At 39.1% G+C, this 18,600-nt stretch overlaps 1 protein-coding gene across 1 annotated transcript in view; it reads left to right on the forward strand.

Moving 5' to 3' along the window:
* bicdl1 (BICD family like cargo adaptor 1) overlaps positions 1–18,600 on the forward strand; it is a 41,616-nt gene that overhangs the window by 1,885 nt on the left and 21,131 nt on the right. The window contains exons 2-3 of the mRNA XM_052094882.1: positions 1,959–2,174; positions 17,402–17,518. Coding sequence (XP_051950842.1) covers positions 1,959–2,174; positions 17,402–17,518 — 333 coding nt within the window. The remainder of the gene's footprint in view (positions 1–1,958; positions 2,175–17,401; positions 17,519–18,600) is intronic.

Raw genomic sequence — 18,600 nt, forward strand, 5'->3', positions numbered from 1 at the left:
TATGATGCCATGCAACGTTTCAAGGCCTTCTGCCTCCATGCATGCAGCTGGTTGTCAAGACCCAGCACATTCTGACCCAGCTTTTCTGAGATATTTCTAATTCCAACCTATGTTGACCATACATTGTGCACCCTCAATGCACATGAGAGGCGTTTGATGTCACTAAATGGAGACTGTGTGGAGACACTGACTGAATCCAGATCTATATGAACTCTGATGGTCTATTCTGTGTTGTTGCGAGAAAAGATAATGTGCTTTGGCTCTGTTCACCTGACTGAGGGCCAAACACCCAACATATTTCTGGCAGCTCTTCTGTCCAGCTCATGTCTCAGACTTAAACCCCTTGTCTTAATCTGTGTTATAGATCTATCCTTTCTATTCGTGTTTGGGGATTTCATTTGTAAAAGCATTCATTCACGTTGGCGGCTGCGGCTCAGTTGGTGGAGCGGGTCGGCCACTAATCGCAGGGTTGGCGGTTTGATTCCCGGCCCACATGACTCACATGCCGAAGTGTACTTGGGCAAGACACTGAACCCCAAGTTGCTCCCAATGGCAGGCTAGCGCCTTGCATGGCAGCTCTGCCGCCAATGGTGTGTGAATGTGTGTGTGAATGGGTGAATGAGATGCAGTGTAAAGCGCTTTGAATACCGTTAAGGTTAAAAAGGTGCTATATAAGTGCAGCACATTTACCATTCACACAAAAGCCCTCTTGCAAAAGCAAATAATTAGCATTGAAATGACTTCTGAACATTAATTGGTTTGATAGCCTTCACACTGGATTTCACAGATTTTAATCAGTGTCGGACTTCATTTTTGGCAATTATAGCTGTCTCTCTTAAAGAGAGCCCGACATGGCCCCAACCTGTCTAACCCCACATAGTGAGACCATGAAATCTACTTGTCTTCCAATCATGAGGATCTTTCAGGGGGTAAGGGTTTGGCTGGTTAATTTGGGCAATTAGCCCATTATTTGGATACACCATAATGCAGGCGAAAAGCATCTTTCTCCATTGATGAGAATTCAAAAGAGGCTGTGGATTCTAATGAAATAACATTTTTGTAAGCACCATACAGTAAAAATCTAAACATCTGAATTATGCAATTTTTAAAGAGATTTTTAAGGTGCCTTTTGTCATTTTTGTGCCACTAGTGTCACTAAATGGAATAGAAAAACATGACAGGCTTTTTATTCAAACAGGTGTTTTGTGCATCTTCCAATCTTCCATTGGTCTGGTTTGATTTATGAGTAAAATACAATTATTTTAATTATTATTATATTTTTTTCCTCAACAATTTGTAATGCCCAATTCCCAATTTGCTCTAAGTCCTCGTGGTGGCGTAGTGACTCGCCTCAATCCGAGTGGTGGAGGACGAATCTCAGTTGCCTCCGTGTCTGAGACCGTCAATCCGCGCCTCTTATCACGTGGCTTGTTGAGCGTGTTACCTTGGAGAGGCTTCACGCTATTCATCCATGCACAACTCACCACGTTTCCCACCGAGAGCGAGAACCACATTATAGCGGCCACGAGGAGATTACCCCATGTGACTCTAACCTCCCTAGCAACTGGGCCAATTTGGTTGCTTAGGAGACCTGGCTGGAGTCACTCAGCACACCCTGGATTCAAACTTGTGACTCCAGGTGTGATAGTCAGCATCTTTACTCACTGAGCTACACAAGCCCCCAAATTATTTGAAGGATCTTACATAGTGCAAACAAACAAATCATACATAGTGCAGCTATGTCTTACACAGTAGCTTTAAAATGTACATTTTAGGTATGACTGTGTGTTATTTATGTTGAAGAGCAAAATGTGTATTCCCAATGGCTTGAAAATGCTAGATGTCTTGAGTTTTAGGACTATGAACAGAAATGACTACAATAATGGACTGGTGAGGAAAACAATTATCTAAATAATGACGACAGAGTGTCAACTACAGATTCTTTCTCTCTCTTTCAGCTCTTGGAACAGGAAAAGCATGAGCTGCGACGTCGTTTGGAGAGTCGCGAGAGTGAGTGGGAAGGTCGGGTGGCAGAACTGGAGACAGATGTGCAACACCTGCAGGGGGAGCTGGATAGGCAGCAGGTGCAGCTGCGTGAGGCCGATCGCGACAAGAGTCGTGCAATCAGTGAACTGTCAGAACAGAACCACAGACTACTGGAGCAGCTCAGCAGGGTGAGTGACCTCTGACTGGAGATCTGGAGGAAGGCTGGTGCCACAGAAGTGGTTTGTAACAGGTCAGAGAGGTGTAAAACAACAGTTAGTGGAAGTGTTGGGTCAGTACTCAACTTTGGGACTTGCCGTTGCAGGGCAAAACCTTGCACTTTAGGGTGTGGGGATGTTTTGGGAACATGAAATAGTGGAATCTACAGCCTGCGCAGTCCTACAACCTTGATCTTTATTTGTTGCTGGTGGAATTTGTGTTTGTGACTTGAAAACAATGTTGCTGGAGAATGTAGTCTGTTCTTGTATCTCCTCTGGGAGAGTATGGTGTTAGCCAAGGGTGAAGGTTTGGTTTTAACACTGGTAGGGACATTTTTAAATCAATCAATCAATCAATCAATAAATCAATCAATCAATCAATCAATCCATCCATCAATCCATCCATCCATCCATTCATCCATCCATCCATCCATCCATTCATCCATCCATCCATCCATCCATCCATCCATCAATCCAGATGAACCAGCTTCACCAAACTGCCTTTATTAAGGATGCAAGCAGCATGAAAGTATAGCTCCTATCTACTTTAATGGGGAAAGACCGAAATCTCGAAAATGGTTGATCAAGATCAGCAATAAAATGTGTCAACAATGGTTTCATAAATTGTGCTTCTTTAGGTCAGATCACTGCAACTTTTTCAGGCTGGTCCAGCCGATGTGCATTCACATTCTAGAGTTGAGTTAGATACTGTCAGTATCTAAATGGTGATTGGCTCTTTTACATGTAAGGCGGGACTTCCTTTTCTACTAGAGGTAGTCCGATATATCGCTTTTACCGAGTTATTGGTACAGATAGTTGGTTTTTGGAACTTTTGGTGATGTCTAAAATCTGTGCCGATAGTTGCTGATAATTTTCTTTATTTTATTCCCTTGTTATTCTAGACTAGATCATTGTAAAACGTTGTAATGGAGTATGTCTCCGGCATTTCCGAGTCCCTGGTGTGTTTCAGTAAGGCGAGACTTCCTTTTCTACTAGAGGTAAACCAATGTATTAGTTTTACAGATTCATTTGCAAAGATAGTTGTTTTTTGTAACTATCGGTTATCAGCCAAAATCTTTACCGATATATTTCTTTATTTTATTCCCCCATTTTTCTAGAGCACTGTAGAACATTGTAATAGAGCAAAGTCTTCATCACTTCAAAATAAGAGTCCCTGGTGTGTTTCAGGTTTGTTTAGGCCAGATCACAGCAAAAAAACTAAAATTTTCAGGCTGGTCCAGCTAAAGCACATGCATGTTCTAGAGTTGACTAACTTGTCTGTATCCAAAAGGTGATTGGCTCTTTTACATGTAAGGTGGGACTTCCTTTTCTACTAGAGGTAGACGATGTATCGGTTTTATCAATAAATCTGTGCCGATAGTTGCTTGATATTTTTCTTTATTTTACTCTCCCATTATTCTAGAGCATTGAAAAACTATGTAACAGAGCAAAGTGTCCGTCATTTCAAAATAAGAGTCCCTGGTGTGTTTCAGGCTTGTTTATTTTTAAAAAGTCCCACGTTATGCAAAAAATCTTCATTTTTTCGGATTGTTATTGGGATTTTGATTACACATTTGTAATTGTATTTATTTTGGACTGTGCACTTAAAAACTATCATCCGATTAATCGTTATCTGTCTTTTCCACCACCTATCGTATTGGCAAAATCCACTAACGGACGACCTCTATTTTCTACACCCGCCATATTGAGTATTCAGTTTCTCCCATACATTTTAATGCAAGTGCTCTGTCTCTGGTTTCACCTACACTAAAATTGCCTGTTACAGATAATCAGTTGTTCTTGTTCAGAATATATATACGTGTGCTTCTCACACAGTCACATGCTAGGCTGTAACTGTTAATTGTCTTTAACTACTTTATTAAAATACATACAATGTACTTATTGTGTAAATACATGTTCATCTGCAAAAGTCTTACAAGATGTCACACATTCGCTGCAACTGAGGTTGAGGGACAGGTAGGTTTAGGGGAAGGGTTAGGTTTAGATTAGGGGTAAGGTTAACAATGTAACTACAGATGTAATTAAATGCAGATACTTGAAATGTAAGTATAATGTATTTAGTACATAGTAAGTAAATTTTATAAAATGCTTAAGTACAAGACACCTAATATTAAGTGGGTCCAAAAAGGAAATTATTTAGTTGTATGTATAATACATGACACAGAAACATATGATACCAGATTCGGTATTTCAATTACATTAAGTCAGAATTGTGCTAGAAATATTGGTAGGGATTATCCAGGAGTCTCATAACTTTGTATGGACATGTCCCTTTACTTTCTATACTCAATTTTATGCCAACATAAACCACATCACATCACATCACATCACTGTATGAACTAATTTTCTAAAACATCTATGTGCAAGAACAGCCCAGATGATCTTTCATGCAAAGGTATTCAAAGGCAGGTGAAAAACACATTCTTAATGCAATGAATAAATGCCATGGGGATAACACAGATGGTGTTCCCTCATCTACCGCAAACTCATCAAAATTACACTAGAACGCTCCGTTTTGACCATTCAATATTTAAACAGCTGTGCAGAGAAACATTATGCAACTTACCTGTTTCACGGTCCAGAAGAGTGACTTTGAAACTGCACAGGTGATACACAGCAATGCGGTTGTACCTGAAGAGAGATATTAAAAGCTAACCTTTTAGAAACACAAACTGTTAGTGCCTTTGGATGACTTGCGTAGGACTCTTAAGATAAACATGGATATTTTTTATCATGTGATTGTTGGAAACATTTGTCCAACTTGTCTGGTTGTTTTATACAGAGCTCCTTAGAGGACAGAGCCGGAATTATTGTTGTTTTTTTCTGAAATAGTTTTGAGTGCCCTCGCAATAAGTTTTAGATTCCTTCACAATATATTTACCATGGTTTTATATAGTAATGGTATAGTAAAATACAGTAACAGAGCCCCTAAGAGGACAGTTCAGGGATTTTAGTTTTTTTCTGTAATATATTTGCTTGCCTTCGCAATAGATTTACCATAGTTTTACTACAGTAACCATATTTTAACCATTATATTTGTAGTAATAACATAGTAATAATACAGGAAAACAACAACTATGGTAATAAAAAACATAAGTTTATGGTTATTGTGCTTTTACTACAATATTTGTAGTAAAATCATAGTAACCACAAGAATTATCATGGTTAATCTATAGTAAAACAATGGGTACTGTATGGATACATTATACTGGATTAAAACCATGGTTTCTGCCAAAATAACATGGTTACTTAACTTACATGATTTCCACCAAATATTATGATTATGACTACGGCTCTGTAGTTTATTTATTTATGTATTTATTTAACTTTTCCTCAATTTGGAACGCCCAATTCCCAATGCTCTGTAAGTCCTCGTGGTGGCGTAGTGACTCACCTCAATCAAAATTAAAGTAAATGGGGATTCCAATATTCTATGTTCCACATCTTATAAAGCCATCCGATAGCTTTGTGTAAGGAAAAGGCTCAAATTGAAGTTGTTATTTACTGATAATCTTTCCTTCTGCCACAGATCTCAAATTTAATTCAGGCTTGCACATATTACAACTTGGCACATCAAGACACTTCATACTAGAGGTCGACGATAGTTGATTTTGTCGATAACTAAGGTGGTGAAAAATGCCGATAACCAATTTATCGGTCAATAGTTTTAAAATGTAATTTAAGACAGAGTAATAAAAAAAATATTATAGGCAACTATCGGCTGTTTTGCAGATAACGATAGTTCTATCGGGAAGACACGCAGGCTTGAGTGAAGTTTAAGATGCCATTTATTTGATAGATGTAAAACAGGAAGTAATGTCTCTCTTTGGCATAGGCCCCGTCCGGCGGTCCGAGGGAGTTGTACCCGGAACTGTCATGTCCTGCCGGAGATAGGAGGCAGGGGCGAGGAGCCTACCCCCATGTGGGATGGGGCTCAACTGGTGGTGGTGGGGTGGTGGAGGTTGCCTCGTGATAGATTGTGAGCAGACATTAGGAATTACCCAGCTAATGATGTGATGATGTACAGCTGCTAGTCTTCCCGCCAGAACTACGCTGCGCTTCCATTTCCAAAAAGCAACTATTGGCACCGATTAATCGGTAAAACCGATATATCGGTTTACCTCTACTTCATACCATGTTTGATGTTAATGAAAGCAAACATAAATGGGCTTGCATGTTTCGTAACCTAAATGCCATGCACCAAACTTTGAATATTCAAAATTGTGAATGAGATTCACGAGCTATGCCTCTGTTCGACAGAAGAACGTCATGTGGGTTTGGAACGACATGAGGGTGAATAAATGATGACAGAAATGTCATATTGTGTGACTATTATTTAAAAATGACTGGGTTGATGCAGAGTTTTTAAAATCAAATGTAATACTTTTTAAGACCTTTTTCAAGACCTGAACAAAATGAATACGGTATCCCCATACCAAAACAAACTCATCTCAAAATAAAATCATGTAGAACAAACTCAACTCACACAACTCAAGTTTTCCACATATAAGATTTTGCTGATACAATAATATGTTGAAAGAAAGGCAATTAATAATCTGCCAATAGTTTTTAAAATTGTAGGCCTATAATAAATGCAACTAAAATGGCAATAAAAGATGTGATTCATGGTGTGGAACTTTTAAGTTTAAAACCTGAAATACACCGGGACTCTTATTTTGAAATATATGCGCTTCACTGCCTTCCAGCTGCTCACTCAAACCAAGTGAGCCGCACAAGCGCTCAAAAGTGAAGCCAAAACGTCTCGATCGCCCCCCGGTGACTGGTCCTAGTATAGGTCATAAACCCCGCCTCCCCATGTTATTCAGCGGGACATGAGACCAACTAAACAATTCAATTACACTTCACATATCTTTTTTCTGTCATTTACTGTCGTTTCTATCACGTTGATGTCATTTCAAGTGTTTGTTTTCAAAATAAGTTTGTTTTTAGTTATTTGATGCTATAAAAACGGTGCTGTGACATCATGATTGACAGCTGTGATTGACAGGTTCTCTGAGCGAAGTAGTCACTGAAGCTCCAACTGACTTTTTTTCGGGATCTTCGGAGGACTGAGGAGATTGGAGCTTTAAATTTAATATCTACATTTCTATAATTAATTATTTCACACCGTCATAAGTCAAAAGTGCAGGGGCTTGTGCTTGCGATTGATTCAGCGAGAGTGAGGGCGGGGCCTTGATTTCGCGGCTTTACTTCCTGCTCACTACTGCGCAGGTCTGGTCCCGAAATCGCAACTGCGCAGACTCAAGTTCCAAGATGTCAGCGCCATATCGGGACACTGGCGGCTTCAGTTCTCACCAATGGAAAAGAGCGAAGGGGGCGTCGTCCATCTTTTCTTACAGTCTATGACTCAAACATATAAGGAAAATAAAACATCCAACAATGATCTACAGCGTATTATAATATAAACTATTAAAAGTAAACATTGTCATATTTCATCAACATTATATCATCATCATCAATAGTTGATTATTAGTGATCACTTGTCATACATTTCCAATATGTCCTAATGATTGCAAACTGCTCTGCAAAAGCTGAAAACAAGCCGGATGGCTTAGTGCATCAGTATTAGCAGGATGTTTGTGCATCTCTTGTTCACAACCACATTTGAATTCTATTTGAGTCGTATTGATAATGCCGCAGGACAGCTGTAGAGCTGTAGCGAGGTCACACAAGCGTCTCTTCCTGTATCTAACTCTCAGTTTTGACACATTGATCTGTAATGTTCATTTATTTTTCAAGTTTAAATTAGCTGTCTATAATACTAATACTCACGCTGCATAATTATTTAACACCGTCTGTCCTAGTCTATTTCATTGTTTCTGACACACACAAACAAGTGTTTATGCACACACACATCTCGTCATGATGGCATTTGGTGCTATTAATATCCACACATAAAAGGAAGAATACATTGATGGATGAACTAATCAGGACTGGCAGAGCGCTGGCTTTCAGCTGGGGGCAAAAACTAAACATGTTCTCACCCGCAAGTGTACAGTATTGAAATGTCGGCCACTCAAATGAACAGTATTTTAAAGAGCACCTACTAAGGTTTTTCAAATATTACCTTTCATGCAGTGTGTTATATAGCTGTTTGTGTACGTAAAAATAGTCTGCAAAGTTTCAAAAATCAAAGTGCACCACAAATGGAGTTATTGACTCCCAAAAGAAAGAACCGATTCTGAACACCTGAAACGAGTCGTTAGTAATTCCAGATTAACTTCCTGTACTAACCTATGTCATTTGGTAACACAAAACCCACCTCTGGTCTTCATTGTCTGCTTGTGAACAGGTTTGACCCGCCCTCAAACACTACACTAAGCTGTAGACCAATCACAACAGACTGGGACATCTGACCAATCAGAGCAGAGTATGCTTTCTGAAAGGAGGAGTTTAGAATGAATGCTTTAGAACGGATCATTGAATGAGTCGTTTTTGACACTGGGAAAAAAAGTGATGCTGCAATTTAAATTAGATGCTGCAAATTTTTTACCTTGGATGCATGTAAATCTATAGTATGAGACCTTTAAAACAAAATCAGGCACGTTTAAAATCCATAATAGGTGCTCTTTAACATCTGAAAAATTACACCAAAAGTGTAGCCATAAAAAGTGTCTTTAATGGCTTTTAATAAGAATATATATATATATATATATTTAATTAATTTAAAAGGCCTGGGTGGCTACTCTCTAAATCCAGACAGAGCTCTTGAATATGAGATAACTAGAGGAGCATGACAAATCTACTAATGGATCTAGTGCTGCGGACTCATATGACCTTAGCTCTGCAGGACACCCAACAGGAAGTGACATAAGGCAGGGCAAAGTGACATAAGGCCGAACTCAAGTGGGATTAGGATTTAATCCAGATCCTCTTACCTTTACACAGTTTGCCTGACAGACACAAAACAAAACAGGACAGCAAGAATTGTACGCTTAGACAGAGGTCAACAACAGAGGGCCAACTCAAAATGACAAATACAATCTATTTAATGTTTTTTTAATTGTTTCTCCTAGACAGCACTGGAAATAAATGGAGAGTAAATGGAGACTTTTGCTTAGCATTTCAGTTGTTTCTCCTGAGAAAAAGACCATTATAATCTTACATGAATCTCATCTGGAGGTTCAGAAGAGATTTCAACAGTCTCAGAATGTGCTCAGATTTTCCAAAACACCAAAGTCTGCAATCAAACGTTTTGAGATTTTGATATGAACTTAAACATCTCAACCGAAGACAAAGTTGATACTTAAATTTAGGGCTGACTAATGAACTAATTCAATCGCAAAATGGATTGCTGTGAACTGTAGGGTGTAATTATTTTCAGTGATATGGAAATAAACATTTACATTTACATTTATGCATTTGGCAGACGCTTTTATCCAAAGCGACTTACAGTGCACTTATTACAGGGACAATCCCCCCGGAGCAACCTGGAGTTAAGTGTCTTACTCAAGGACACAATGGTGGTGGCTGTGGGGATCAAACCAGTGACCTTCTGATTACCAGTTATGTGCTTTAGTTTACTCATCTGCCACAATAATGTAATGCATTTCAATTTTTGGAATTATTTTATTCATAACATACATTATATTTGTAATTGTTTTATATATGCGATTAATTGTAATAAATTAAATTAAAAACTTTTATTGATTTACAGCCCTACTTAGATGATATAATGCGTCTACTAAGCTATGAATGAGCAACCTGAGTTATAACGTTTACCTAAAAAATATTACCTTTATTTTTACATTTATATAAATATATAAGGGAAGGTGGATATTTTTGTTCCTGTATCTGGTGACCAATATTCAGCATTTTTATTTAATAATTAAATTTTTTCCTCATTAAATAGTTTTTTAGGAAGCTTTTGACTTTAGCAAGGTTTGACATTAAATTTGTAATTTTATGTTGTTTTTAGCTACTATTTTCTGTATTTTTTTGTATTTATTTTTTACATTTGAAATAATAATAAAAAAAAGTATTATTTATTTGCTTTAAACAAACATTGAAATTGTGCTGCAGTGGGTCTCTGAAGGTTAAATGTTCCTGCGGTGTGACAAAAAAAGTATATATTTTTTAAATATTGTATGTAGTTTCTCAACTAATATGAGGCCATAATAGCTGCAAAATTAATCATTATAAAAGAATGAGCAAAATGCTGCTTAAAATAGTTTTAGATACAGAATACAGACTACAGAATGTTGCACTACAGGACATGTCAACTTCCCAAAAAATATTTAATGCCAACTATCCAAGTATTGAAGCCTACTATACACAGACAGCAGCATAAATGTTTACTTGATGTACTGAACATACTGTATTGTGTTGTGCACACACAAATACACACAAACACATGTCTCTGTGCCAGTCCTGGAAGCAGGTGGTAGTCAAAAAATCCCATGACCTAATCTGATCAGAGAAGAGCATATCACTAATTACATTACAAAGGTTTAGAGAGAGAGAGAGAGAGAGAGAGAGAGAGAGAGAGAGAGATATTGGGGGAGGGGGTGGGGTATACAGGACAAAACAGATCCCTGTTTCATTATTTAAATGGGGTGTTTTGAGCCTTTTACAAAGATTTGATCCCATCGATTATATATTCTCTGGTGGAAAGGGTACATTGGAAGGGAAATGAATGTTAAAGCAGCATTGCAACAGGTTGTTGGCTAACCCTGATTCTCTGGTTTTGTGACTAGCCAGCAGGAGTACTGACTACAGCGGTAAAAAGGAATACGAATGGTTAATCCTTCTGAGATATATGATATGTGTTGAGCCAAGTCAACAACCCAATAAAATCAAATGCAAAGAGAAAACTTGATACTCTTTTCTGAGTAAAATGTGAGTGGTGCTTGCTAGTGCAAAGTTCACCACCACGATGCTAGGGTGTTGTGGGTTGTTGCAAGGGTTTGCTATGGTGTTACTTACCAACTTAAGTTAAAAAGAGATAATCTCCAGGTCTCCATGATATTCTGGATATGACGTAATTGAGGAATTTTCCCTTGGGAGCTTAATAGAGGAGCTAAATAATGTTTATACAGCTTAACAAAAACAGAAACACTTTGACAATTGACATTTGACAATGTTTCAACTGTCAATGTTTTTATGATGTTAGGCTATTATAGCCTTTGACATCTTATAGAAAGGTACAAATAATATATTTTCTGCCTTGTTTTATGAACCAAATCCACATATGAACAGAAAAAGATGTCGTTGTGGACACTCTGTGGGGTTTTGAAGTTTGGAGCAGCAAAAATAGTAAATTGTCATGTAAACATTTAGCTTTATGCTAAGCTAAAATGCTATTTCTTGCCTTTACATGCATCTGTTAGCAGGCGTGATTATATTTTATAATGAATACTATGACGAAAATTCACGTTAGAGCATGACTTTATTTTTTTCTAGTAAGACTTTTGATATTAGAGCAAAGATGTATGGCAAAAATCTTATTCTTAAAGTGAATTTTCTTTATTTACTTCTTTATAGTTAAAACAAGTGAAAAAATGTGCTAGTGCTTAGGTAATCATCAAAGGTATTTAGATTGCATTACAGGCCTTGAGTAATCTTACAGAATACGTTACAAATTACATTTTACAGCATGTATTCTGTAATCTGTAGTGGAATACTTTTTAAAAGTAACCTTTCCAACCAGGGCCGGACTGGGAAGAGAAATCTACTCGGGATTTTACATGGCAACTTGGCCAAAACTTGTCGGGGGCGGGTGTTGATGGTTGATCCAAAAGTTGTTGAGCGTTGGGGGAGAGGGGGGAGGTGTTAACTGTCCTTTTCCGCATATCAAGGCACCGTTTTGTGGTCCGTTCCAAACGCGGCGGCTCATTCGATGCCCATTCGGCATGTTTCGCACCCGACCCACCAGCCCGATCGGTTCTCCCAATGGCCAGTCCGCCCCTGATCAGCCCCAAAGTGCGTCGGCGCACCGGGAAAATGCCCGGTATGCAACATTACCAGTACAGCCCTGTTTCCAACCCTGTCTCTAGATATGGCTTGGGTCCCTACTTCAGTGTAAGTCGATGAGGTTTTACTATCTGTCAGGTGAACTGCGTAACTTTGATCACTTAAACAAGTAACTGTAAACTCTCCTCAACAAGCTGCCTGATTTTGAGGCATCATGCAGGCTTGTGAGCACGCACTGAATTCTGTGCTGGTCAAGAGAATGGTTGGTGTTGGTTTGCGTAACTGCTTATGTTTGCTTGTGACGTAGTTTGTTGCAGTCAATGAGCCAGACATCATACAAGTGAACATGTCTCAATATAATCCCAGAAAAGGTCAGATTGACTTACGTTTTACAGCACGCCTGAAATAGACTGCATGGATCACACACATGGATCTATATGGGGAACTAGTCGTTCATGGACAATTTTACTCTGTGCAAATTAGAATTGCGAGACATTTGATAATTCATTTTCCATTTAAAGGCAATGATTGGATGAGCCATGATCAAAGTCGTTGTAAAATAGGTAATATAAATGCAGTACATTTTATGGCCAAAAATATTGGCAGTGACATAAATTTTGTGTTTTGCAAAGTTTGCTCCTTCAGTATTTGTAGATTGTTTTTTTCACGTGTTTCTATAGTATACTGGAAAACAATGATACGCTTTTCATAAGTTTTAAAGGCTTTTATTGTCAAAAACATTCAATATATGCAAAGAGTCAATATTTATAGTGTTGGCCCTTGTTCTTCATAACCTCTGCAATTCACTCTGGCATGCTGGATATCAGATTCTGGGCCAAATCCTGACTGATGGCGATCCATTCTTGACTTATTAGTGCTCGGAGTTTATCACAATTTGCAGACTCCATCTTTTTACCATTTTGCTAGTAACATTCACACATCAGCAACAAATACCATTAAACTCTGTGACGTAATTTGCTGGAAATGTCATCTACTCGGCAGTGCTGGAAATGTAGGGTTCTTGTTTAAAAACATGTCAGGGTAGTATTTTGTATCTGAACATATGTGGTCTGTAATGTTGGTGATGTTTACATATTTTGGCATATGTTTACATTGATGCAGTTGCTCGAGACTCAATGACATCATATGAGACAACTTCAAATAAGACTGATGACAAAATGCTGTCGCTAGCATCCGAAATCGGAGATGCTATCTGTGTCTGAAGAGCACAGTTGTGTATATATATCGCTACAAAAAGGTCTGCATGTTCCCGAAGGAGTCTGGTGATTTTATCGTACATAACGGAAAAGCTTTCTTCATCCGCTCACACTACATGAAGAGTGTCAAATCTCGAAAAATATGGGAATAGTAAACTTCCACTTAACATCAAGTTTGTCAGGGAATGTTTGTATTGGGGGAAAATGGTCCCAAGCATCATGAAACCGCTAACATCAACAAAAAGCCACATATCTCAATTCAGCGGACATGTAACGGGAACCATGAAGTTTGATGGAAATTTACAGGCATTTATTTTGTGTCAACATTGATCGAAGGCCTGTAATAAGAGGTGTAAGCTAAATGCTGTTTAGGATTGGGTGGACTAAGTTTTAAATTTAACCACTAAAATGAAAGCCAATTCATGCCGGCCTGTAACCGGCCTTGCTCACCCCGCTCCAAACGGGACTCGAACCGGCGTCTCCGGCATGGGAGGCGGGTGCGCTAACAAGGAGGCTAAAGGCTACAGCCCCTAGCGTCAGTCGCTAGTGCACCTCTTGTGGTCAGGTGAGTGAGGTTTACACACTGCACAGCTATCTATCAGCTGGCTCCCATTACACTCACCCCCCTAAACCTCACTCCCATCCGGGTCACGGCACCACTGTAACCGACCTTGCTCACCCCGCTCCGAACTGGACTCGAACCGGTGTCTCCGGCATGGGAGGCGGGTGCGCTTACAAGGAGGCTAAAGGCTACAGCCCCTAGTGCACAGCTATCTATCAGCTAGCTCCCATTACACAGTGACCCAATGGTTGTCATGATATAAGGATAGGTTAAGTTAAGTTTAAGGGCAGCCAATCCAGTTTGAGTAAAATTACCAATTGGGGTGACCATTTATCAAAAAGGTGAGACATGCAAATGTGTCTCCTGACAGACAACTTAAGGGGATTACATACCATGACAACAAATGTCCATAACACAGAAAGAATCATCTTTCATTATACATCCGAAATGGTATTTACCGGGCCAGTAGATTTCTGAATACGTCCGAAATTCAGCGGTTTATACAGGAGTTTACTGGTCCACATATTCTCAAAGAAGTGAACCAGCGACCTTCTGATTACCAATTCAGTGCTTTAGCCCACTACGCCGCCACCACCACTCATCGCTGGCTCAATGCTAGAGTGTTGTGGATGGTTGCCTGGGTGTTGCTATGTGGTTGCTAAGGTGCGTTTTTTTGAACGCACTAGCATTTTAGCTGTGTATATTTGGCTTTATAATCATATTTATAATCATATTAGGTTTTTGAATCCCCAACACCCATTGACCACGATAAAATCAGCATAACACAAAGCCTCAAGTTGCTTTATTTTGTCATTTGCAGTATTTGACAGGTTTATCGTCCAAAAGAATGACTGTGTGTTTGCAGTTTGTAATGCAGAGATGTCACAGGTCTCCTCCACTGACAGTATGACTAAGGGATCTCTCAGCTGCACCAATCACTACTCCCACATATCGCTATAGCAAACCCAAGTGTCATGTTCAGTTCCACGTGTTACCATGGGAACGTGATCTCCCACCCCGACCTGTACTGCAGTTGGACCTGTAGCCAGTGGAAAATAAGTTGCATCCCTGAAACTTCTGATTCGAAACTCAACGTGAGATATCTGAATCACAACAAAAACAAAAAGACTTTTGTGTATAACGATCCTAAATTTTTTTTGTGGTTATCAACATTATGTCACAAATGCTGTCAAATGAACTCAACAGGTGAGGGGCACATTGTAACAAGACCATATAAAATCTTAAAATCCCCACACCGAAAAAACACACCGCACACGCTCACGCACACACTGCACACACACACACACACACACACACACACACACACACACACTCACACGCACGCACACACCGCACACACACACGTACACACACCGCACGCGCACACACACACACACACACACACACACACACCACACACACACAACACACACACACCGCACACACACCGCACACACACACACACGCACACACACACACACACAAACCGCACACGCACACACACACACACACACACACACACACACCGCACACACACACACACGCACACACACACACACGCACACACACACACGCACACACCCCGCACACACCGCACACACACACACACACTAAGGGGAATTCTGTAAATTACATATCTGACTGCATGGAACTGCGTATAGTTTTTTGGAATTGGGGCCCATTGTAACGCAGTGTTACAACATGCCCCGTCAGCGCAACTGGGATTTAAACCTGGCTGGTCAGTTCTGCTGGCTATCTGAGAATTAAAAGTCTATGTAAGATTCTAGCTAAAAGATTGGAGATTAAAATTACGTATACCAATTTCGTCTCATTTGAAATAAACAGTAAAATCAGAGATGAAAATTTACTTTCATGTGAATTTTTACTTTTGCTACTTTAAAATGAACTTTTGGTGTTTGGATGCTAATGATTGGCGGCTGCCAGCAGCAAGTTCCGCCTATTCTTCCTGCTGCCAGCTGCTGCTTTTTCGCTGAATCCCTCTCCCACAGATTGACCGATGGATAAAAGCAGTTGCTGAGTTTGAAATGGCATACTACCATACTGCTCTTACTATATCTGCCATGTACACTCTGCCTGTGTTTGTTTCTGTATGTTTATGAGACTGTATAAACACAATTACAAAGACTGAGCACAGTGAATGAGAGCGCCCCAAACAGGAGGGAGAGAGCAACAATTTCACTGCTTTACTGTAACTCCCTCACATTTCCTGGTGCCCCTTAATCACTTCATTTAATCAGTGATGCAGTGAAGTATTTTTCATGACAGGGGTGGTTTTTTGGCTTTAACGTCAGCTGATATCAGACTAACATGAAGTTGAAAGCTCTGATATGAGTCAATGGGAAAACCGAAAATTTGGCACCTACAGCATTTCTCACTCTGCAAAGGTCCTTATCAGTGGCAGTGTGAACTTTAATCCAAGATCAAGATGGGTGACGTTTCCTAAAACATTCTAAACTTTGTTCTCAAAATAGAAAGAAAAAAAATGATCTCAGTTGTTTTGGATTTCTCATGCATTAGTAAACGCTACTGCTGCTTTTCTTAGAAAAAACAGGCTCAAACCCTTAAAAGCAAGTACTGTGGCAGTAACATGATGCAGTGTGTTATTCCATATTTCAAATGAGATTGTTCTATATTTTACATCAGATTATTCCATATTTTCAGATTAGATATTTCCATATTTTCAGATGAGATTATTCCATATTTTACATCAGATTATTCCATATTTTACATCAGATAAGTCCATTTTTTTACATCAGATTATTCCATATTTTACATCAGATTATTCCATATTTTCAGATGAGATTATTCCATATTTTACATCAGATTATTCCATATTTTCAGATGAGATTATTCCATATTTTACATCAGATTATTCCATATTTTACATCAGATTATTCCATATTTTCAGATGAGATATTTCCATATTTCAAATAAATTATTCCGTATTTCAGGTCAGATTATTCCATATATTTTAAATCAAATTATTCAATATTTCATGTAAGATTAGTCCATATTTCATATTCGATTTTTTTAATATTTCAGATAATACTATTTTATATTTTAGATCAAATGTTTCCATATTTCAGATCAGATCATTTTATATTTCAAATCTGATTCTTTCAGATAAGATTTTCCATATTTCTGATCAGATTTTTCACTTTTTCAAACCAGATTATTCCAGATTTCAGGTCAGATTATGGCATTTATTTTTCTTGTTTCGTTTAGGAAACTACCAGAGTGAACAGTAAAGTTCTTATGGATGCAAGTTTAATTATTTGTCACGGCTGATTAGTGTTTGTTTTCTAAAGCAAGCATCACTATAACTATTGCTCATACTGAGTGCTATTGATTTGGAAGAGACTTGGATGTTGGCTAAAAAAAGATGTTAAATAGTTGTAATTATGTAACTTCTGGATATGAATGTGTGTGTTTGTGTTTTTACTCAGGCTGCCGAGGTGGAGAAGCAGTTATCTACTCAGGTCCATTCATTACGAGACGATTTCAGAGAAAAGAGCATTTCCACAAACCAACACATGACACGGCTCGAGACCCTACAGGCCGAGGTGAGGAATTCTGTCATTCACAAGCAGTCAGTGATTAAACCTTGATGCATTTGAAAGTCTTTGCCTTTTGTACCTGATTTTCTCTTTGCCTTCCTTTAATTATTTTATCCTGCACTAAACAGCAAGGGCTTGAAGTAAGTTATTAACCATTTACTGTCTGCATGGCTTCCGTTTTTCGATGTCTGTATCTCCGTGATGTCATATCATTGTGATGCAAACTGTCACTGGATCACATCCTGATTGCTTTGTTATGTTTGTGATCAAAGCCGGTCCTCTCACAAACTCATATGAAAGCCTTTGATGTAAATGTTTCTGTCAGTGTAGGACAAACATTGCCAGTGTTTGAGTTTCATGAGCTGTCATTAATGGCCACTATCAAATTACGGATCAATTCAGAGCAAAACTATCAAATGTGAGCTTTTTCAAATGCTGTATGTGCACACATTTTGTTCAGTGCAACAAAATAACATATCTGTATCTGATTAAAAATGCACTATTTTAATCAATATTTGTGTGCGCTATGTAATGAGGGAATCAAACTGTTAGCTTAGCAACATGCCAACATCAAACACACAATTGGAATGAGCAGCACTATTTTGTATGATGTACAGACTTGCTCCCTATGTAGACCATTTCGCTTATAAGGTTCCATTACAGTAATGATGCTGCCTAAGAATGTAACTATGTCGGCAGCAGACTGCGAGTCAGCTCACTAAGTTTTAAAACACAGCTATTGAGGGGGGCTGGGTATCTCAGCGAGGAAAGACGGTGACTATCACACCTGGAGTCGCGAGTTTGAATCCAGGGCGTGCTGAGTGACTCCAGCCAGGTCTCCTAAGCAACCAAATTGGCCCAGTTGCTAGGGAGGGTAGAGTCACATGGAGTAACCTCCTCGTGGTCACTATAATGTGGTTCCCGCTCTCAGTGGGGCGTGTGGTGAGTTGTGCGTGGATGCAGCAGTGGACCTCCACACGCACTATGTCTCTGCGGTAACGCGCTCAAGAAGCCACGTGGTAAGATGCACAGATTGACGGCCTCAGACGCGGAGGCAACTGAGATTCGTCCTCCGCCACACGGATTGA

The sequence above is a fragment of the Xyrauchen texanus genome, chromosome 27, assembly GCF_025860055.1.
Source record: "Xyrauchen texanus isolate HMW12.3.18 chromosome 27, RBS_HiC_50CHRs, whole genome shotgun sequence".
Classification (NCBI taxonomy): Eukaryota; Metazoa; Chordata; class Actinopteri; order Cypriniformes; family Catostomidae; genus Xyrauchen; species Xyrauchen texanus.